The sequence below is a fragment of the Melanotaenia boesemani genome, chromosome 20 (assembly GCF_017639745.1).
Source record: "Melanotaenia boesemani isolate fMelBoe1 chromosome 20, fMelBoe1.pri, whole genome shotgun sequence".
NCBI lineage: Eukaryota > Metazoa > Chordata > Actinopteri > Atheriniformes > Melanotaeniidae > Melanotaenia > Melanotaenia boesemani.
In genome coordinates, this window is record NC_055701.1 from 11,834,388 (window position 1) to 11,857,357 (window position 22,970).

Genomic DNA, 22,970 nt, shown 5'->3' on the forward strand with positions numbered 1-22,970 from the left:
TTTGAGTGAGGCCATTATGCAAATCCACAGGTGCATGCCAAGACCAAATAACTGGACTCCTGCCTCCAAGTGCTTCAAGATGCCTTTCAGCCAGCTCCTGATAGTGTTCAGACCACAGTGAGAGGAGACATGCCAGGAACATGTGGCTGTAGAATGGAAGGAGGGCTATGCAGCCTGCATGTTCACAGCAAAGCAATTAAAATGATTTTTTTTACTTGAGAAAAATATCAGACAGTAACTCAGGAAGAAAGCATTCAGTCGACAAAGAGTATTCCTCCACAGCATCCTTTGATGACATAGCCGTCAGTTATGCCACATATCCATATGCTGAAAGGGAAGGAAGCCAATTGTTTTCCATTTTGCTGTCAGCAGCTACATATACAAAAGCACTCACAAAAGACTGACCTCATTAAACCTGGAGCTAACATGAACGCAGCAGTTATGAATGAAGTATGTTTATTTTCATGTGTTTATGGTCTACTTGTGAGTGTGCTGGGAAATGGTGGTAAAGAAATGGATTCAATTTGTTCTGGTCAATGTAATTAAGAATTCAAATGCGGATGGTCAGCTAAAGACAGGAAAGCCTCTCTTCATTTACTGTGGCTGAGCTGTCTCAAGGGATGACACAACACATGGACACTTCACTTGCAGTGAGTTCTTGTCAAATGTTGAACTGGTGCCCCCTTGTGTCTAAAACATAAACTTGCCTGATTACGGAGGTAATTTTTCAACGTCTTCAGTGAGGTGACAAAGAAGTAAACTCCATTTCAATTCTAAACCTTCTAGAAAACAAAATAGAAAACAATAATTTGGTCAAAGAAAGCCTTTTGTCTCACGCAGGGGGGCAAAATGGAGGCACTGATTTAGTATGGAAGGATGTAACTGAGCAACAGTCATGTTTAGATGTCATAATAAACAGCACCATGTTTGATGAAAACCAAACTGCATATCAGCACAAACACCTAATAACATCTGTCCATCATTATGGCGGAGAGGTGATGATTTGGACTCATTTTGCAGCCATGGGTCAAACATGAACTCTGTATCCTTGAGTCAAATAAGAAGGCATCTGTTTAACAGCTAAACCTTGATCCAAATTGGGTCATGATCCTAAGCAAACCAGCAAATCTTCACCAGAATGATTCTTATCCTTTTTTTTTTAGCCAATGTGTCTCATGGGTCGTAAGTGGTTCAACGTTGTTAAAATGTTTTGAGAAGACCTTAGAGAGCTCCACATAATGATTGTTTGCAAACCTTGATGAAGTCAATGAATGTAAAGAAGAGTAAATCAAAATTCCTCCACAATGTTGAGACATTGATAGTTAAACTATTGAATCATTGGAGCTTAATACACAAAACTTAAGAACTGAGAGGTCTAGTGTTTTTCAGTGAATTCTGGCTTACCGCACCACTTCTCAAACCTTTAGTCCAGATTACACTGCTATACACTTTTAAACATACACAAATAAGCCTTTATTCCAGTTTTTTTTATTCCAATAAACAAAGGACTTACAGTCCAGAAAATCTTCAAACATTCATCAGCAGAGGCTTGCCATTAAAAATAAAAAAGGGTATTCCCAGCTTCAAAGTCGTAGGCAAATATCACAATATCTACATAGCTAAAATTCACACGCAGCCCATTTAACCCAGAAACCCACTCAAACAAAACAGACAAATGGATGTTCCAAAAAAAAAAAAAAAAAAAACAAAACAAATAAACATAAAATCAGAGACAATTTTCCTTTATATTTGCTTAGTCGTGTCATGTCTGTAATACTTCACCTTCATGTTAAATAAATATGATGTCATCCATTGGTATTTGGGTGCTCACCCTCAGTACATCAAGTCAGCATTGCACAACCCAAATAAGCATAATTCCTAAAAATCTTACATAAACCTCTCAACACTGCTGAAGACCAGTTAAAGTACTTACAGTCTAAATGGGATGTTTTTGCCATTCAAGATAAATCTCTAAGTGGGAATGTGAAAATGAAAGCCAACACTGAGAGCAATATCAGATTTGAAAATGCATTTGGAGTGCCCTGTGGGGAATTTGAACATATTACAAGTAAAACGCCACAGAGTGTGGTTTTTGTTTATGTTTTGAATCTAAGCATCACTTTACCTAGAATACTCAGACTGGCAGCACACATTACAACATGGCCAATGATCTTGTAAACTCTTTCAACAAAATCAAACAAAACAAAATCAAAACAGAAAAAAGGAACAAACATATGTTGGCTCAGGACAGACAACACTAACAACATTAAAAATAAATAGTTTTACAGTCCAACAGAAAAAACAACCTGGATATATTTTCCCAAACAAACAACCCTTTTTTTTTTTAAATTTACAAAATATGAGGGAGTATATGGCTAACGGTTGTACAGTGAGGACTGAAAGGAGGCAACTATGAGCAAAGTGTGTGTGCATGTGTTTCCATACATGCATGAAAACATACACAGCTGTCAGGGGATGCATAGGTGGCAGATTCTGAGGTAAACCCATAAAAGGTTGTGAATGAAGAAGGAAAAAGCACAACAAAATGTTGGCTGTAAATCCAAGATCCAACCAGCACTCTCCCACAGTAACCCCCCCCGCATGCACAAACGGAAATGTCATAACTACTAATTGTTGACTATGTTTCTGTCACCTAAGCACCTCTCCCAGGCAAAGGGTGTGAATAAGGCAGGTTATGAAACATAACAAAAACATTCAATAAAATAGGTCAAAAAAACATCTCAAGAGTTAATAAGTTAAAAACACAGACAACAGAAATCACTTGGCTTCTTTTAAAACTCCCCTCACCTCAACCTGGCAAAAGTGCAGCAACAATGAAGTCCCTTCACCTCAAATGTCAAATCAAAAGGTAATAAGATGAAAGCCTATGTTTACACACCAGTATGTACAAATATTGAAATAAAGAGTGATATTATATATTTACATACACACATCAGTCCCTGATCAGTTAAGGCCAAAGTGCTGTGAATGCATGTGTCACCCACATCACATGGAGGCTGCTGTTGCACATGAGAGTTTCTCAGTTTGCAAAATGCAAAATAAGCTGTTAAATAGTTTATAACTCGGAGCCTTTGTTCCTGCATCATTTGTCTATTAAACATATAAAGCTAAGCAAACTTTGCATTCAGGAGTAAAACTAGCCCTAACATCACCTTTTTCAGCAGTCCATGTTTTGTTGTCTTTTTTTTTCTAATCAAATAAATGAGATACTTTATATACATACAGTAGTCTTAAGAGTTCATATGACTCAGTCCCACTTTAAACACAGTCTTCGGGAACTTCCTGAATAGCCCTCCCATTCTGAGAGAGAATATATAGGGTGTGCCAAGATGCTGGACTGTTAAATACTGATGAACGCAGAACAGCAGGGCAGTGAAGCTGTGCTGGTCTCCACATGTGTGAGTGGAACCACGGTGCCAGTGAACAAGAAGTCAGAGCATCCCGAAGCCCTCACTGCCCTCACTGATGGCCAGCTTCAGCATCTTGTGCAGCTCCTCGTAGGAGTCATAGGTAGGGAGGCACAGCTGGTTAAAACTGCACAGAGAAGAACATGAGTCAGTAATGTCTACAACATTTATGTATAATTTGCAAACAACCAAAACAATTGTGGCTCTCATGCTGATATTATATTTTTTAAATTTACGCTATATATAAAATAAAATAAAAAAAGACACAAATCAAATTAAATACAAGTACTTCCAAGTGTCATACAGCTGATTTCACTGCATCACATAGATTCACTTTGCTTTTAAATACCATTTAATATGAATTACAGTAATTCTGTTTAATAAACTACAAAATTCTGCAAAAATAATCCTCCTGGTACCATTAAAACCCACTTCAGCAGCACAAATATTAATATGCAACTGAACATACTGCCCAAAAATACAAAATTTTCCTTTTTGAATCATTCAAAAAATATCAATTAAATTAAACTGTATGTAGTTGACAGGTAGTGTGACTCATCGAAACACTGCTGATTCAAGTCTTTCCATTTGCCTGTAATTACCAGGTGTGTGCAGTGGGCAAAGTGCTGTGTGTGGGAGCAGCAATGATCTGGAAAGAGGGGCAAAGAGTGTTGAATCCCCCAGGGGGAAGCTGAGATGAACCAGTGGTGAACTGCAACAGACGTGCCAGTTCTTCCTGGGTGAAACTGGACACCACTGTCCAGAACCACTTCATCACCTGCAATAAATAAATAAAATACATATATAAATAAATAAAAATGTATTCAGTGTCCTGCTGCTAGAAGAAATAAGAGATAAAATTTCCAATTACTGACTTTCTCTCTGAAGTGCCACGATCCTCCAACAATCACAGCGTGAGCTTTGAAGTCCTGCACATTTATGTCCCCCGTGCCACACATCAACAGCTGGTGGGATTAAAAGGAAAACATGAATGATTACAAGTTGACTCTTTTAAAAGATCGCTGGGATTTTTACTAGAAACACCACAAATACCTCCAACTCATTCTCGTCAAATATGGCCAGCAGATTTTCTGGAACCAGTTCGTTCAAACCTGCAATTGATCAGACCAGAAATTACATTAATTACAAGCAGATTACAGAGGAGCTTGAATGAAAGGATTTGGAACAAAATGGGAAAGCACAGCTGTGCTAGTTTCCTTACCTTTCAGGAAGTGTTCCACTTCATCCCTCACCTGGCTGGCCAGTCTGTACTGGGCCAGAAGGTTGAGATAATGCATCTTGTTTTCATTAGTAACAGCGATCTGAGCTCCCCCTGATATCAATTCCACCACCTGCAGAAGAGCAGACATGCAGAGAGAATATTTGGACATGTAAAAGTTAAGACACATTCTCAGATCAGTGTTTGGCACACCCTTGTCTGCTGATTCATAATTATTTCAGCGACTATTTCAAGGTTTGACACAGTAACATATTTATCCAATTATAAAAAGACCATTAAACTCATCAGTTTCAACATGTGGAATACAAAGCTGGCTATTGTCTAGAACTTTATACTAAATTTCATGCTAAACCACAAAGTTAAAAAAAAAAAAAAAAGGCATGGATGCCAAACTCTACTCATCCACCATGATATAAATGCAGCACTCCTCCTTCTTTTAAGAAAAACAAGATTCTTGCCAAACAAGCAATATGGTTCTTTTTGTTTGGTTTATTGCTCCCATCTACTGTGAAATTACATCACAGATAAAAGGGGAGGTTCTTTTCCAAAGTGTTGCCTCACCTTCTCCAGCTGTCCAGACTTGCTGTACTTCTCCTCAGCAAACACCAGGTCCATTTCACTCACGTCATTGTTTAGGATGAAGCAGACCTTAGTTTTGTAGAACTCCTGGTCATCTGTCTCAAAGTACTGCGTATGGAAAACAAAAGGAAAACATAGGAAAATGACATTTTTAAATAAACATTGCATTTCTTCTTCTCGAGGGGATGGATATAAAGACGATTGGGTGGACTATTTTATAATTTCACAGAGTTAGATAAACAGCACAACACGCTAGCTAGCTTGCCATTGTATAAATAATCCCAAGAAACAAATCACATTTCATGATGAATGTTAAAATGATGAGACAGACCAGCTGACACATGAGGATAAATAATGAAAACAGAGCCTTCCAATCCCAAGAGAACCATCTTCTCTGTGGTAATCTTCCATACCTTGTAGTTCATCCTAAGGCCAATGATCTGAGCCAAGAAGGAACGTGTAAAGCGAGCTCGGACCAGCTGTTTGTAAGATCCACCCAATGCAGACTCATACAGGCACTTCCCTACGATGCGCCCTGCAAACTCATACATCTTCAGCCGCAAGTAGGGCGGCCTGTCAGCATTTGGGTGCACCTGGATGAAGAAAGATGATCTTTTAGTCTTTATATCTTATACAGTTAAAACGGAGACTAAGCACTGAATTTGGAAATGGTTTCAAAGAATAACTTACAAGACCCTGATTATTGTCACTGAAGCGGGTGAACAACTGGTTGGATGTGTCAAAAAGGGTCTTACAAATCAGCTCAAACCACTCCCTGCGAGGACCTCCCCAGTCCAGGGCTGTAAACAGATGCCAAAGACTCCTTAATATCTACTTTTGTTTTGTTCTTAAGTACACTTTTTGACACTTAACTAGAACGCAATCATGTAAACAACCCTGTTAAATAAGTTCAGCCTACCTTCCTCATCCTGAAACACAACCTCAAAGTTCTTACTCCAGTCTGATACTGAGAAGTTTCTTGTGGCCTTTAGTGACTGGGGGAAAAATAAAACAAACAAATGAGGGTCAACATTATCACAGGGTTCACTTCATTTTTGGGATTGCTCTTTTTCAGAACACACAGCATAAAACAGTCTTATAATGCAATAAGGCAGCAGCACTCACTGAATCTAGAATGGTGTGTCGAGAGATTTTTAGGCAGGTTTTGGTGCGAGGTCTCTTGGAGTGGATGTGCCTGAGTTCACGTTGAAAGAAGTTGACCTTATCTTGAAAGGTTTCAGAGCCGCCTAAAAAGATCACATCAAATTACTGCTACAGTCTCCTCAAATAAACATTTACTTTCTGCATCTCAAAGCAACAGCCTCTTCATTAGACTGAAACAAACCAATGTTTTTGTGCAGGAAACGGATGAAGGTGGCAGCCATGATGTTCCTATCTTTGCAGCTGAGCTCCACAGGAGGCTGTATCCCATCATCCACCACAAGGGTTAGATACTTATGAACTGGGTCAGGACCATAATAGGTAAACTACAAAGGGAGATCAGATGAATGATGTGAAATCAAGTCCAAGTAGCATCTTGCTTGTGATTTTTTATATCACTTCTGCTTACCTTTGTTCCTGGACATACTCGAAAGGTGAAAAGGCGCCATGGAATAATTTTTAGGTAGAACTCCTTGACAGAAAGTTGCTGTTTGAAAAGAGCCCAAGTCAGAGCCATTTTATATTACAAAAAAAAAGTATAAATTACCCCTCACATTAATGTCTCTCGCTTACCTTTGGCGATATGTAACAGTAGACCTTTTTTGGTTTCTTGACCTTCTCAGGTTGCCCCTCCACAGGAGAGTCATGCTCTTCCTCCTCCTCTCCCATGGAGGGCCTCCTCTGAGGAGCCAGCAAAGAGGAGGCTGGTAACTGCCATGATGAACTGCTGTAATTCCCGCTACTGTAAAGGTATGCCTCAAAGTAGATGCTTATGCCTGGAGTGGACACATTCTTCTCCACACAGGCCTTTTCATTCTCTGCAGTATGCAAATAAACTGAGTATTAGGTTTTGAAAATGCAGGTCAACTGTATTGGAAAAGTCTTACAGGCCAGTGGTTCCAAGAAAAAGGTTGAGAACCACGTTTCTTCAGGATGTAAAGGCTGCTCACCACTGAGAACAATTATGTCGAATTCCCCGTTGCTGAGCGGCTGATCCTTGTAAGAGATCCGAGTTCTGAAACAGCCCGTTTTCCTCAGGGTCAGTCTCAGCAGAACTTGACACTGCTGCTTGTTTAGTGAAACCGACTTACTGTAAAAGTCCTCTAGGTTGTCATCATCTACTGTGCCAAGCTGGAAAAGCAGAAAAATTAACAGGAGTATAAGCTTAGTTCAGCTAAACTAAAAAACTACTGTTTCAGCAGGTGTTAACAAAGAGGTAGGAAATGCTGGGTTTCACTTTCACAATCACAGCCAAGACAACAAAAACAACAAACAGGCAAAAAAATAACAAAAATAGATCATAAGATGAAATTGGTAAAAAAAAAATAAAGGACTTTCTCGCTTACAGAGTGCATATGGACGCTGTAGTTGGCTTCATCTGTGAGAGAAGTGGAGTTACTGGTTGGGTTTCCATATTCATCCCTGGGTTCAATTTGTAAAGTGTGCTGCTGGCCATTTGTTAGCACCAGGGTGGAGAAATGGTAGGCTATCTTGGTTTTGGATGGAACAACTGTACCTGAGGAGCATAGGAGTACAGAAAAATAATCAGACAAAAACACAGATTTTTGTTTTGACAGTATAATAACAGAAACCAAAAAAGGCCCCTGACAATATTCTTCGTCGACATACCCGGCTGGAATATCTTGTAATAAGGGCTATAGGCCACATTGAGGCCACCAAGCTTCACAGCAACCTCATAGCGTCCAGCCTTGCGCACTGTAAAGGCTACTTTGACTACATTGGACTCTGGGTCGTGCAGAACCTCTTGCGTCACAGGGATGTCCAAGGCCAGTTCAATGTGGGTAATGTTGACCCTCAGTCCCACAGGCCTATGGGCAGGGAAAGGTTGACCATTCTTGTAGAAGAGCTGAGAAAACAAAAGAAGACAAACCATTTTAATTTTTTTTTCCTTGGAGAAAAGTTGTTTTGCCAAATTAAATATTCTTGAAAAAGCTGCAAATGCATAATCTTTAAAAAAGTCCGGATGCAACCTGTGTTACATTTTTGCCTCAAAACATATGGAATCCAGTATCACCTGAACTCTGAAGCTCATCGTCTGCCCCACTTCCTGTGGTTCCTTCCAGTCCCAAGAAACCTTGCAGGAACGTGGGTCCAAGTAGTTGCCCCGGACATAGTCGTAGATGCTGCGGTCTCCCCGTCGTCCTGGGTCCTCATTCTGAAGGAAGCTAACAACCCTTGCGGCAAGCTCACAGAGGAACTTGATGGTAAAGACAAACGCTATGATGGAAACAGTAATTCCACCTACCAGAAAGACAGGAAACAATTAAAACTTGCAATCATGATGTTAATTTGGTTTTGAAATGTTGCTGCGTTTAGCCATGCAAAAAGGAAAAAGAACAAGTCATCAAGGCATAAATTTCAACCCTGAAATGCCAGTCTATGTTTTCTTCCAAACAGGTAACGCTGGACCCACCAATCACGTAAAACATGAGGTCCCTGATCAAGAAGCACAGTGCCACAGTACAGCCAAACAGGAAAGCTCCAGCTGAAAAGACAAGACGAAAATGAAGAATTGAAACTGAGAACACTTCCTGTTCTAAAAAAAAAAGATTCACTTTTAACAAAGGGGTTGTTCTTCATTCTACAAGAAATAGCAAATGCAAAAAAAGTGACATTAAAACAGGGTGCTTAGAGCTTTGCAGTGAAACTTTAAAGTCAGCCCTGAAGAAAGAATGCCACACCCTGAGAGAAACTACGAGGCAAGTGGAGGGATGTCTAACCATTAGGAATGCTAACGAGCAAGTAAAAACATTCTTTTACATTATCTAACAATTGTAAGTAGGAGTGAATGTATTGTTTTTCTGAAGTAGACCTCTCCGTGACGACACTTGAATGCTCTGACTCTAGCAATAACATTTGTGAGAACACTTAAAATCTCTCAGCAACAGTGCAATCCATCTCATGTTTATACCTTGATTATAAATGCCTCTTGATAATTCGCAGCTGTGGCAGGCAAGCAAAACTAAAAGCCTTAAAAGGGCAGAAAATTGTCAGAGACTCACCGATCGACCACTTCTCATTCAGACGCCTCTCAGCAAGGCTGTGTACCAGCCGGATCTCGTAGTCCTGATCTCGACTTCCCCTTGAGCTCTGGAGGATTTTGATGCCTGTAGACAACTTTATGTAGTCTTCGTAATAGTAGCCCCAGGCAGCTAGAGATAGCTGCAGTTGACTGTCAAACTGAGATAAGTCATCCAGATTCATACAACCTAAGGTCTTCAATCTGCAGCAGGAAACAAAAGGGGAAAAAATGTAAATTAGCTAAATGACTAAAGAAACTTTTCGCTTAAGCCTTTAGAAATGCAACCCCAGCATGATTGCTGTAACTAAATGTCCACTGAGCAAGTCTCCTGCTCTAACTGCACTGAACAGGCAGCCGCACACACAAAAGTAACAACTAGCTTATGTGAAATTCTTCATGATGGGAAGCTCAGTCTTATCAGCTAAACAAATGTGTAAAGTCAACAGTGAGAAGTAAGGGAGAGAGGTATGCAGCATCTGAACATCACAAAATACCTAAATGGTCTATATGTTGAATGGTAACATCAGACAAGCACATGTGGAAACAGGAGATAAAAATGCTAAATAAATAAATTATTAACTTTTGAAAACATTAACATATTTTTTTCATATAAGTCATTACTGTAACACAAACCCTGTCTGTTGACATTACTAGCACTAAGCACCTGCTGCAATTGTTTTAGTGTATGAGCTTTACAGCCAAACAGACAAACATAAAATATTACATAAAAAAGAAAATTATCAAATGTATTTACACAGTTATCTCCACCAGCTATGTGATTCTACAGCTATTTAATAGGCAGTTCAGTTCACACAGATATATGAGAAATAACTGGCATACACTGTTGTATTTTATTTTTTTATTTGTATAATTACCTTATCCCGATAAGACTATTTTTCTAAGAAGTAAAAAGAGACATGTGAGTCTGCAGCTGTAACCTCTTCATTTGCTGAATATTTTGCAGTTGAGTGTGAAAATTAACAAAGACATTTCATATTAATTCATTTTCCTTGACAAATAAAGAACTGAGTTTTTGTCATTGATTTTTCTGTGTTCTCGACAAATTTTATGACTTTATTGTGGGACTCATATTATGTTTCTGAGCATATTTTGACATTTCTGAAAAGGGTGATTAAAACCCAAGTGCTAGTGTATTGCAGTTTGTCACTGATGAAATATTCAATTATGCTGTAACACAAATACATGAGCGATAAGGATATAAATTATTTTCTAGTGAATCAAAAGAACAATTGAGTCGTGACATAATGCAATGTGCATGTAATATATTCATTTTGCAATGCTGTATGCCTTTCAATAAGTCTGACAGTATTCTTCTTTAACATTACGGTGTTGGTTTTTTAAAATATTACTGACCTTTAGACATGTTTTCTTTCCTGTTGGAAACAAGGAGTCACTGTTTATATACAGCAATAACCATGAATTCCTGTTTGTTTGGCTGATTTTGTTTTAATAAAAGGCAACTATTACACACACACATCTGCATTGCTGCAGGGTCTCAAATTCCCACGGTCTCCATACAATATTTTCTTACTGCAGTGACCCTCTGAAACACTGCAGCCACACATCTCAGTGTCAGCAAACTCAGCTAACCATGGATGGAAAGGCTGCCCCCAAGTGGACTTATATAAATGTAACTAACATGCATAAAGCCTGGCTTATAACCATCTAACTAATTTAATAATAAATAATGATAATAATAATGTAAACACCCTACACTGACAGGCTATTCACAAATGTATACCACATTGAGGTAAATGATCAAGATAAAAACTTTCATTGCTTACATATGGTAATAGTGTTCCAGGTTCTGGGAGCAAAGCCACTCCTGGAAGGCAAAGTCTCTGAGGAGCTGGATGTGAGCCTCTGCAATTTCCCTCCAGCGCTGCTGTTCCTTCACCACCTCTTCCAGACGACTCAGTGCACTCAGACTCAGTTCTTCCAGCGTCTGTACATCTGGATGACACATGAACCCCACATAAAAATTCCCATGCACATGGAGTCCAGCAAAACAACATCAGTAATGTCCTAGATGAGGCCTAATAAGTCTATGAGCATTTACACTTCTCTTGGCATTTTTGCATCAGCTAGGAATTTGACTGGGAATCTAATGTTAAAAACCAAACAATACAACATTGCTGAATTAAAGCAACTCAAATCCAGTTAGATATGGCACTTTTACTTCACTAGAATTCCTGCAAAAACCCACTGCATATCACTACTTGGTGCTCCCTAGTTAGAGCCATCAAGTACATTTCTATGGTGCATTGGTAAGGATAATATTACATCAAAATTGGAACCCACTGACCTTCAAATAAAAACTTGTATTGAGATAGGCTGTGTCCTTGAAGCCATTCCTCGATCTGGCTTTCTTTTCTTTTCTTCCAGCGTCCTTCCCAGAAAGAGACCCACAACACTGAGCAGAACAGGAAGGTCAGGAAGAAGCGGCGGTCCATCAGACCATCTTTCAGCCTTCACTGAGACCCCTCCGTACACACAGAACTGCTACACACCACTGGGCTAGTTAAATCTCCTGCAGCAGAAGAAAACGTGTTCAATACGGCAAGATCAAGGTAATCCATAAAGGGTTAAAGTTTTCAGTAAATGTCATCTTGTAAGAAACAAAAAGGGTAATGGAAATGGGTAGGCCAGAAAGCTCTACTGTTCACTGTTTTACGGAGAAAAGATGATTAAGAGCAGCGATGCATAAGAAACATTACACGGAATCTACAGCAACAAAAAGTGTATGGAAATTAAGGCTGGAAAAGGGTGATTAAAGTCTCAGTAAACTCTATTAAACAAACCAGGTCAATCTAAATCTAGTTGCACTCTAAATCCCTTCCGACAGCGACAATCCAGTGCATCTGTCTCACGCTGATAATGATGAGCTGTCTGGTTTTGCTAGCTCAGATTTTAAAAGAACAGTTACAGCTGTCAATCGTTGCAACTAGCATAAAATATCAGACAATTAAGCCAGTAGGTATCTTAGCTTATAGCTTTTGTACAGTTCATCGTGGCTTCAGTGACCTTATAAAACGAGAAAATACCGACCGTGAAAAATGAACAGGGTAACTGCAACATCATCAATTCTCGCTCGTCTATTGACACCTGGAAAGCTAGGTAACCTACAGGCGACTGTTAGCATCGAAGTGACGAACTGCTACATTGGATATACATTAAATAAACAGAAAGACAACACAATGCTAACAGCTAGCCAAGCGCCCTTCCAGAAAGCTTGTCGTTTGCCCGTAGTTGTTATCGAAACACACATCTCAGCACGTGCATGATATGCATAATTTGTAATACGAAGTGTATATAAAGTCACACTCTGTCGTGGTTTAATTAGTTAATCCATTCAAAAAAATAATGCATGTACCTTCGTCTGTCAGTTGTTAGCATAGCAACCGGAAAATGCGCAGAAAGGCGTCGATTTTTGATGACGTATCGACACACGAGGGGAAAGGAATAGTCAGAGCCGTACCCTGAAATTTAAAACATGGTAAAGACTAGTTTAATTATTGCAATTGCAGCACGAATTAATTAACTGTTTTCATCTAGTCAAGTTTGCCATGTCGTGCTTTAGTTAGGTGTTGAATTGAAATTGCGGGCATACATGGCTGACGTCTTTCCTAACGTACCGTTAGCTCAGTTAGCTTAGCATCTAGTTTAAGTCTATAGTGTTAAAACGTCAGCTGTTAAAAAAATAAGTTTCATGTAAATATATTTAAGTTAGGTCCGAAGAATTGATTTGTAGTATTTTTTAATTTCGATGGCCTTATATCTTTTAAAATGTTAACACTTAGGTTTTAGAGTTGTCATTTTCCACAAGGGAGTATTCCAATTTTAAAAAAGCTTAATGTTTTTAGGTTTTTTGTCTGTTTGTTTTTGTTTTTTTCCGACAAGCTGCTGCTAGATGCTGTACGTTTTTCTTTTTCTTAATGTGTTATTCGGTTTATAACCATTTTTTTTGTATCTTTTTAACTGTATTAAGGGTAAACAGAAAACAAAGAGGTTTGCTGCAATGAAGAGAATGATTAATCTGAAAGATCAAAGAATGTAAGTCTTATTAGTGTTTACATTCCTGCTAATACCACTAAACTATTGAAGTGTTAACTCAGTCCTGTCTAGCTTATTTATCCATTGAATTTGATACAACAACAGTATAGAAAATACGTGCAAACACAGGCTTCTCACTTATTTTGTAGAAAAGAAAAAGACCGTGCCAAAGCCAAGGACAAAAAGAAGAAAGACCCTTCACAGCTTAAGGAACAAGAAGTGTAAGTTAGCTGCACAAGAGAAAGAATTGTGCCCAGAGTTGTGGTTGATGGTTTCTTGACTTGTTTTATTTTAACTCCTTCCGCAGCCCAAAGTATCCATCATGCCTGTTTTTCCAGTACAACACTCAGCTTGGCCCTCCATATCACATTCTTGTCGATACAAACTTCATCAACTTCTCCATCAAGGCCAAACTGGACATTGTGCAGTCTATGATGGATTGTCTGTATGCAAAATGTAAGTATTATTAGCATTTTAAAGCTTATGTTAGCTAAGTGTCCTATTATATGTAATTATTACCTTTTAATTTGATTACTTTTTTCACTTCTTTTTCTTACATTTTATTTAATCCAGGTATCCCTTATATCACAGACTGTGTGATGGCTGAGATTGAGAAGCTTGGAATGAAATACAGAGTGGCACTCAGGTAAAACATTTGGTAAAAGTATATATATGAGACAAATGCCTTGTTTTCGACCTAAATGTTTTTGGCTTTTTTTATTTGTTGTCTGGCAGAATAGCTAAGGACCCACGGTTTGAGCGCCTACCATGCACACACAAGGGAACTTATGCTGATGACTGTTTAGTCCAAAGGGTAACACAGGTAAATCACTTAAATATATGGTTATATTCATCCTTCTATACATGTAATTAAATATGCGTAGTCAATTATTAATGAACACTGTGTTTTCACTTACTGTGTGTATAAAATAGACCCATTGCAGCCCTTTTCACACTAGTCAAAACCCCAGCAAACATCTGGCTTTTGGGGCGAATGCATCAGAAATGGATCAGAATTTAGTCTTGTGTCAAATTACTCTGCAGTTGCTGTGTTTATCAGCTTTGGGTACAATCAGCCGTGGTGCATGCACAACACTGGAGTGGACGCAGTGCTTTTGTTGTGTGGTCGGACCCTAGTGTGAGCTTTTTTTTAAAAAAAAAAAAAAAATACACGTGTTTATTTACTGTAACATCTAACACAATCCCTGTCCTGGTTACAACCATTGTAAATGGACATTTTAAACATGCAGCTTTTGGTGTAAAAGGTAATATATTGGATTCATAGTTACTTATAACCTCACAAAGCTATGTTTTGTGTGACAGTTGGCTTAAGCTTTTGTAACAATGAAACTGATTTCAAGTTAACTAAATTACAAAATAACTGATCATAAAACTGTTATACTGAAGTCTCGATTTACATCTAAAGCAGAAATAAAGACATTTGTGAGAATATGACGGATGGTAACCAATATTTTCGTGGACACAGCCCTGGCAAAACATCACTGAAGTAAAAATTAGGAAGGGCATGTGAAGCCCCGTGGAATTAACTTTTAACAGTTTCCACAGTAAATAAGAGGTATGAAATCAGCCGTAGTACCTCTAATCAGAGCTGCAGTGGACATCCTAAATTAATGCTTTGTATAATGCAGCTGAAAAATGTGTGTGTGTATGGAAATGTGAAGTCTTGGCAGAAAAATTAAGATCCAATTCTTGGCAATGAAAGTTGCCCTCACTTTATGCTGCATTCAGTTCCTTTTTTGAGGTATGTAGTTTTGGCTGTTTTTTTTAAGTGGGACTGCAAATACTCATGTTCAACTAAGAATCAAAGTTAATACAATGAGATTATATTAATTCACCATTTATATATTGCAGCGTTATACATACTTCTGTTTTATAGTGTATTCTACTGTATCAGGAAAGAGATCAATTGCATGAAAACTGTCTCTGCAGCACAAGTGTTATATCCTGGCTACTGTGGACAGAGATCTAAAGAGAAGGGTTAGAAAAATCCCTGGAGTGCCCATCATGTACATCTCAAACCACAGGTAACCTGCCAAATATGTCAAGTATCTGGAAGCTTTGTTAATGTTTCCACCTCATTCTTCATTCAACAAAGAATTAAAAGAAATAACAATATGAATGCTTTCACCTGACAATGTTTTCTATTCCTAAATGCAGGTATAATATTGAACGGATGCCTGATGACTATGGTGCTCCAAGGTTTTAATATTTCTGCAGCTGAGTTGGACATGTAAATAGACTGAAGATTCCTATTGTTTCTTTTGTGTACATTAAAAATTGAGGTTTTGTTCATTTGCTGGGATGGGGTGGGTTTGATAGAATTTTCATCTCAAAAGTTAAATAAGGTTTTGTTTTGCTGCCCTGAAACTTATGTTGCTTTTTGTGTGAATAAATTCATTGTTAAAATGATGACCCTGTTTATTTATTTTAGTATAAAACATCAGAAGTATTGTGGGCTAATTTACCACAATACTGTACGTGTAGATTCATAGTTTTGTTGAAGAAATGTGATTCTCCAAAACACCACCTGAATCTGACATTTTCGTGCTTACAGTAACCACATCTTTTATAGAAATATATCTAGCGGATCTCATATCTTACGAGGAGCACTTAAATGCAGCACTTGTCGCCGTTGAGATCATCCTCTAAGTAGAGCGCATGCGTGGTAAACGGAAGTCGGGGAGTGTCTGAGCGGCTGGTTGGGCTCTGAAGCCAAGAAGAGCATCTGCAGGAACAATGAATCGGGTGACTTAGGAGGAAGGAGAAGGAGATGATCTATAACAGGCCTGAGCTGGACGTATGAGGAGTGTCGGAAAGATGGACTCTCAAACGAGCAGCGATTTGCTGGATATCAGTAGCGTGAATGACCTCTAACGATTCAAGGAATTGGGATTTTTAATACTTTACTGCTTTCAGTCTGTTTTCCAACAGACTATAAAGCCGATAGATTTGTGTTTGCTTTTTATTAAACACTCTTTATATCATAGCTTAATTCACCTTTATGTCTTATTTCTTGATTTACACGAATAGCTGCTTATTCCATGGCCTAAGCTTTACTTGATTTTTCCCCCTGAAGTGTCGGATACTTACAGCAGTCTTTCTTTACCAAAGTAATATATATATTTTTATAATTCATTTAAACCAGTGATTCATATTAATCTGCTCTAGCTATTAAAGTTCTTTTTAATAACGTCACTTTTAATCCCAACTGCAATGACTTCTTTGTGAGACACTGATGCCATAATCTGCTGGATGTCATGAGTTGGCCATCTGCTGTTGGAACCTGTTTCAACCTGCAAGCCGATTAACCAGCAAAAAGGATCCAAGGTATCAGTAAGGACATTTCTGTTCCAGGACTTTGTTGGCCACCTGGCAAAGGAGGGATGCTGAGGGCCACCGTGGGCTCAGTGGAGGAGAGAGATGAGGAGCAGGAGGATGAAGGTGAAGAAGAGTTGAGGGATGGAGGAGTACCTTTCTATGTGAATAGAGGAGGACTCCCGGTGGATGAAGAGACTTGGGAGAGGATGTGGCGCCATGTGGCTAGAATCCACCCCACTGGTGAAGCACTGGCAAAGGAGATAAGGGGTGCCTCCGACCTGCCCAAGGTAAGGTGGTGAATATAAAAGCTGCAGCTGATGGTTGCACGTTGATTTTCACACCAGTAATCTGGAACTTTCACATGATGGAAAGACAAATTTACACCTGCAGTATGTCTGGTGGAAATGTATTGGGTTAGTCTTATTTCCCAAGTGCCTCTAAATTCAATAAAAGTAATGGACTGCTTGCTGCTTAGTGTTTTCAGTGCAGTAATAACTGTAACAAACAGTGTCCAAGCTCCTTTGCATAACACATTTGGATTTTACCAATAGAAGTCAAAGAATGATGCATTTAATTCATTTGACATTACATTGCTTATAAAGTAACAAAGATACTCTGGTCATTATTTCAACCAAATAGAGAAGAGCATAGAGGGCAAACAAGACATCATTCTCCAGTTGCAGAGAAGATTGGGATTGTATTGGGGAATGAAGTTGTTTGTCCCACAGATTCCAGTACCAAGTGTGCCTACCTACCAACCAACAACCCCTATCCCATCACGCCTGGAAGCCATACAGAAGTACATCAGGGAATTGCAGTATCCTTTCACCATGTTAGTGGTTAGAACCTTTATAATCACATTGTGTGTTTTTTTATTCTCTCAGAGTGCACTGATCTACTGTTTTGTTACAAACTCATAATGTGGGGCAATCATTGGATGTACAGTGTAGGCCAGAGTAGATGCTACATTCAATATTAAGCAAAAGCTTAATTTCCATTTAAGGAAGACATTCATCCATAATTAATCGACTAAGTATGAATATCACAAAGTACTTAAGCAGTTTTCCCCTTCAAGCATTGTCACATTACTCTGTTTTGGTATGACCTTAACCATGTCTTACAGGTACAATCACACAGGAACACAGTTTTTTGAGATAAAGAAAAGCCGTCCTCTTACTGCGTAAGCAAATCTTATTTAAAGTCAGTCCTCACAGAGGCTCATGGCATCAGTCACAGGAAGGGTAATAAAGGGTGGTGTTTGTTTTGGATTCTTAAGGCTTAGCCAGTGACAGCTAATGCATATGGATTAAATGTGTTTCTAGAGTACTCCTGGGCATTGTGAGTAGGAACTAATGTCAGTCAGTGGATGCCTTGAACTATTATCCTGACTTCACTTTATCAGATTTAGATTTTGTTTCCCTGGCTCATAGATTTTGTTTTTGTTTAGTTGCATGAAATCAATAACAGTTTGTGTGTGCAAAATAAAGAACATTCACAGCTGTGTTTGTATCATAAAACGACAAATTACAACCTTAAAATTTTTTTTTTCTATTGTTTTTGCACAGGTTAATGGACATTGCAAAGGAGATGACACGAGAGGCTCTGCCAATCAAATGTTTGGAGGCAGTGATCCTGGGGATGTATCTTTACAGCTCAGCATCTTGCATGATATTTATTGCAGTATACTGTCTTTGAATTATGTTAATGGTCCTTCAGTTTACAGTGACTGCAGGCTGCTTTTGGCAGGCATAATCTGTGTTGTTGCTCCAAACTTGGTTGAAGATATTTTCAGATATAACAGACAGAACAGAAGGATTCTCTGCATAATAGTGAAGCCTGCCTGGATCCAGATCTTTTAATCTGTCCTCTTCATGAGTCAACATGAGCTGCATGAGCTGACAGTTCCGTTTAATATCAGGCAATAAAGAAGCTTGATTAGAAAAAGCTAAATGATTTGAAAGGAGTTTTATTCATTATGTTGTCTTCATACTTATGAATTAAATACTAGATGTTCATTTCCTTGATCCTGACACAGTTACCTCACTAACAACATGCCAGGTGTGGAGCGTTTTCCCCTCAGCTTTAAGTCTCATTTCTCAGGGAACCACTTCTACCACATTGTGCTGGGAGTTCACAGCGGGGGACGCTTTGGTGCACTGGGCATGAGCCGAAGGGAGGACCTCATGTTCAAGCCCCTGGAGTTCCGAACACTACTGGACTTGGTTCAGGAATTTGAACGATCCTACAGGGGCTACTGGCACACCCTGCGCAAGGTCAAAATCGGCCAATATGTGTCTCATGACCCACACAGTGTGGAGCAGATAGAGTGGAAACATTCGATACTAGATGTAGACAAGCTGAGCAAGGAAGAGCTACGAAAGGAGCTGGAGAGACACACTCGAGATATGAGGCTGAAGGTAGGAGGGAGATTTTACCAAAATCCGCCATATTTGCAGTAGCTTTGCTGATTATTATTTTACTAATTGCTACTGTTTTTGTAGTCAATGTTCCTGTGTTCTGAGAAAAAAAAACACATTTGTTGTTTATGTTAAAACTTAGCTTTTTTATATATTATTTTGCTAATTACAACAATACCAGCTGCAATAATAAGAAGGAATAATTAGTCTTTAACAGATGGACAGTTCTAACTGCTTATTGGGTTTCCTTTGACATGCTGTTTCTTCATTTCACAGTGACAATTAGTTGATCTGCTCTTTGAGAGGCAATTTCTCTCAAGCGTTGCTCTCTCATCACCTCTTATGCTAAGATAATGAGGGCAGCCATGATGCAGAGCTTTATGTGTAATAAAACTGATGCACTGACTTGAATGTGCTCCGCTATGCTTCGTGCATGGATGGCTCAATCCATCAATAGCTGGTCTTGTACACAGAGTACTCTGCACAATCACGTTAAGACATGGACAGATTTAAGCTGCTAGCACTCAGGACAGAGAGGATATAAACATTAACTCATCTGTGTAGGGGTTAGTGATTAAAATTCTGGTTAAGTTGATCTATTTTGCAAACTGTGGTTGCAGATAGGAAAGCCGGCACCTCCCTCTCCCACCAAAGATAGAAGAAATAGCATGGGTTCACCTCTTAGAGGACCAAGCAGCCCCATCCGGAGGATCAGCCGAGTAGAGAGACGGTAAGATTGAGCGCATGATCTGGATGCTTAATATAAAAATACAAGCACGATCATCATGGATATGAGCCTTCTGTTGCCACTACAACATATTTAGACTTCAGAAAATTTTTTAAGGCAAAAGAACTAGTTCTTCGATTAGTCATATTTTACTCCATCTATTAACAAACCTCACTAATATTTTTGTGTTTTCTTGCAGTCCTTCGGGAGAGAAGAAGATTTTGGAACAGAAATCATCAACAGACATTAATGGATACCAAATTCGAGTCTAAAGAAGAAGAATTTGGATTGTTTGCTTGTGAAATTTCCCACACAGCTGTTTCATGGGGCCAGTGTAACTTGTTTATGTACACACTGGCCCGTTCACAAGATGTAGTGTTGAATAGGCCACCAGCAACTTTTTCTTCCTGAAACAAATGCCTCATTCATCTTTCATGTGTTGCTACAGGCTTCTGTCTGGAACAGCACTGTTCACAGTAATTGGTGCTGGCGGTGCTCCCAACTCATGCTAAGAGGGAGTAAATGCATAGAAATATGTAAAATTCTTTTTTTTAAATAGGTGAAGATTTGCTATTTTAACACAGGAATATTATCTTTCTCTGAAGCTGAGAAGAAGCACCACTTCTTCTAGATGTTCTACAGAACATATCACATATCCTTGTGCTTTAGGCTTGTCTGTAATCTGTAAAGTCGTCCTGTCATTTAATATAAATCCACTTAGATTCTGCTAGGCAGTGATTACACATACGTGACCTCTGCCCTTGTGCCTTGTTTGAAAAGAGTATTATCCAGCCCTACATTTTAATTTTCTAACCAAACACAAAATGGTGTAACAGGCCTCCAACTCCCAGAGGTTAGTATTTAGCATGCTATTTAATTTGTGTGAGAAAGTGTCTGTTGATCTCAATCAGGGATCATTCAGACTTTAGGGTTTAAAATCTGTCACATGAACCAAAACAGCTATCAAGATGACTAATATAATAGCGACTGACTGATCCAGGCTGCATTAGGTGTGATATACCTGTTCTGTATTGTTTTCTATTTTTATTTGTAGCAACATTCACTTGCCTTAAATGGTTTCCAAGTGGCTGACTTGTGTAAAAGCAAAGGTGTAAAGAAGTTTGTTTACAGCACTTTTATCTGGATTTTGTATTTTTATTAGAATTTCTGTCATTTTATACTATCTTCAGTGTTGGTGATCACTGTTAAAAAAACTTCATATTCACCACACATTGTTTTGAATGTTGCTATAGACAATGTTTTTATTTGTACAGTGGGTGTTGTCTACCGTCATTTCAGTGCTTCGTACCACTTTTGTTTTGTACCAAAACACAGCTGATTTACATGATTAGAATAAAGGGTAATTCCAGTTTGTGTTAAGCAATTTTTTTTATTCATTCTTCAGACCATATCCTTATTTTAAAATGTCCCCAAACCCCTGAATTTATGTGGTTAATGAGATTGTACAGTGTAATTAGTCATCTGGTTGTCAGCCAGGGAATGGCGCCAGTTTTCTGTCGACCAGTTTTTCCAACTGGAGCACAGGTTGTCCTCAACTGAAGGGCAGCTTTAAGCACCGAGGCAGATGATGATGAGAGCAGACTGAACGTTCCAAACAAGACCCCTGTTAGGTTTATACAAAAGAAACTCAATGCTAACAACTCTATAAAAGGGAGGCACAAGTCTCAATAGAATTAAAACAGACTAAGTGGGACTACTTTACAAATGAAGACTAGGGTGACATGTTTTTTACTACATTGTCAAGATGTTGCCAGAGTTTTCTGCAGTCATGTTATGCAGTAGTTGCTCTGGATGGATGGAAGTGTGGCTCAAATACAGAAGTCTTGTACAGTTGCATTAAATTAAAAGCAGACAGCACATATCCACTTTGGTGCATAAGCTAATAATACACCTCCTAGAGAACTTTGTGGCAGGTAAAATACTGCCAAGAATGTGTCGAGATAGTCTAAAAAGCTTACTAAGATATAATGTTGCAGTTGCCTTTTTAAATTATGATTAGAAAGATACCTAAACCTATATCCTTTCAATAAGATTAAAGAAGATGAACACCTTGTATACTAGTGTTTATGAGTTACAGATGAAGAGAACACAATTCCCTTTTTGGTTAAAAACCTACTGACCCACTTCATGTTCATCTATGTAATTGATGCCATAGGGGGAATTATAAAACAACATAATATCCCTCATTATATTTAAATCAATCAGTATGTTAAGAATGAGAGAATAAGGGAAAATGAGTTTAAGTGGTCCAACTGATAAGAAAAACATTCACAGTTAGTAAGGGGGTCTTAAATATAGTCTGAGTGCCATCATGCATTACACTGAAGAACATGCATTATTCATTCATGCATCAACCACGCACACATGCACACAGTCAAACTGAGTGTCTCAGAACAGTGGGAAGAGCAGACATTCAGGTCACCACTTCAGTGCTAAACCAGGCAACCAGACACTGACTGCTTCTACATGAATTTAACTGCGGGTCATATTTCTGAGATAAATGGTAATCACACATTGAGTAAAAAACTATTTTTGCTATATGAAAAAAAAAACCTTTTCAAAAAACAAAGTAATATTTATTATGACAGCAGAAACTGGCATCTTCTTTAAATAAACACCACAAACATTATAGAATCACTCAACTGCCATAAACGTTATTTATTGCAAACTTCCACCAGGGAGGGGGGGTTGAGCTGAAGACCTCATCTTCAAGCCCCTAGAGTACTGAACACAGATTGGCTTGCTTTAGGAAACTGACGGCGCTACTGGAACACCCTGCACAATGTCAAGATCTGGCAGAAGGTGCCCAGCAACCCTCGCAGCAGGCAGCAGATAAGAGTAGAAACACTTGAAACAAGATGTAGATAAGTTGAGTGAGGATCTGTGGAAGGAGCTGAGGAAAAACACTGGAGACACAAAGCTGACTGTACAGTACAGCAGC

At 38.8% G+C, this 22,970-nt stretch overlaps 3 protein-coding genes across 4 annotated transcripts; 2 read left to right on the top strand and 1 right to left on the bottom strand.

Annotated features, from left to right (window-relative positions):
* Window positions 1–1,472: 1,472 nt before the first annotated feature.
* Window positions 1,473–11,925, bottom strand: arel1 (apoptosis resistant E3 ubiquitin protein ligase 1). Its single transcript, XM_041971486.1, has 21 exons — window positions 11,778–11,925; window positions 11,257–11,425; window positions 9,432–9,652; window positions 8,843–8,914; window positions 8,444–8,670; window positions 8,038–8,275; window positions 7,755–7,924; window positions 7,359–7,539; window positions 6,982–7,226; window positions 6,818–6,895; window positions 6,593–6,734; window positions 6,373–6,494; window positions 6,167–6,242; window positions 5,938–6,047; window positions 5,661–5,840; window positions 5,230–5,355; window positions 4,651–4,780; window positions 4,482–4,540; window positions 4,304–4,393; window positions 4,031–4,206; window positions 1,473–3,555 (listed from the first exon to the last, which is right to left on the bottom strand). Exons 1-21 carry the CDS (start codon window positions 11,923–11,925, stop codon window positions 3,453–3,455), a joined length of 3,063 nt encoding a protein of 1,020 aa, XP_041827420.1. The 3' UTR covers window positions 1,473–3,452.
* Window positions 11,926–12,891: 966 nt separating this feature from the next.
* fcf1 (FCF1 rRNA-processing protein) lies at window positions 12,892–15,955 on the top strand. The gene is made up of 8 exons (XM_041971491.1): window positions 12,892–12,968; window positions 13,461–13,525; window positions 13,675–13,746; window positions 13,833–13,981; window positions 14,099–14,171; window positions 14,261–14,348; window positions 15,476–15,570; window positions 15,704–15,955. Exons 1-8 carry the CDS (start codon window positions 12,966–12,968, stop codon window positions 15,750–15,752), a joined length of 594 nt encoding a protein of 197 aa, XP_041827425.1. The 5' UTR covers window positions 12,892–12,965; the 3' UTR covers window positions 15,753–15,955.
* Window positions 15,956–16,222: 267 nt separating this feature from the next.
* vash1 (vasohibin 1) lies at window positions 16,223–21,381 on the top strand. 2 transcript variants are annotated; one of them, XM_041971489.1, is made up of 8 exons: window positions 16,223–16,429; window positions 16,901–17,151; window positions 17,593–17,696; window positions 17,988–18,044; window positions 18,430–18,504; window positions 18,900–19,281; window positions 19,902–20,011; window positions 20,208–21,381. In XM_041971489.1, exons 2-8 carry the CDS (start codon window positions 16,930–16,932, stop codon window positions 20,278–20,280), a joined length of 1,023 nt encoding a protein of 340 aa, XP_041827423.1. In that variant the 5' UTR covers window positions 16,223–16,429; window positions 16,901–16,929; the 3' UTR covers window positions 20,281–21,381. The 2 variants fall into 2 exon arrangements, with proteins under 2 accessions (XP_041827423.1, XP_041827424.1); XM_041971490.1 differs by having other exon boundaries at window positions 16,223–17,151; window positions 17,593–17,681.
* Window positions 21,382–22,970: the final 1,589 nt, after the last annotated feature.

Coding starts and splice junctions, on each gene's coding strand:
- fcf1 (XM_041971491.1), top strand. Junction 14,172..14,260: donor AAATACAGAGTGGCACTCAG/GTAAAACATTTG, acceptor GTTGTCTGGCAG/AATAGCTAAGGACCCACGGT. Junction 15,571..15,703: donor ATGTACATCTCAAACCACAG/GTAACCTGCCAA, acceptor TCCTAAATGCAG/GTATAATATTGAACGGATGC.
- vash1 (XM_041971489.1), top strand. CDS start 16,930: ATGCTGAGGGCCACCGTGGGCTCAGTGGAGGAGAGAGATGAGGAGCAG. Junction 17,152..17,592: donor GTGCCTCCGACCTGCCCAAG/GTAAGGTGGTGA, acceptor TTTGTCCCACAG/ATTCCAGTACCAAGTGTGCC. Junction 18,505..18,899: donor GAGGCAGTGATCCTGGGGAT/GTATCTTTACAG, acceptor ATCCTGACACAG/TTACCTCACTAACAACATGC.
- arel1 (XM_041971486.1), bottom strand. CDS start 11,925: ATGGACCGCCGCTTCTTCCTGACCTTCCTGTTCTGCTCAGTGTTGTGG. Junction 7,540..7,754: donor ACAGCGTCCATATGCACTCT/GTAAGCGAGAAA, acceptor CTGCTTTTCCAG/CTTGGCACAGTAGATGATGA. Junction 6,048..6,166: donor TGTGTTTCAGGATGAGGAAG/GTAGGCTGAACT, acceptor ATCTGTTTACAG/CCCTGGACTGGGGAGGTCCT.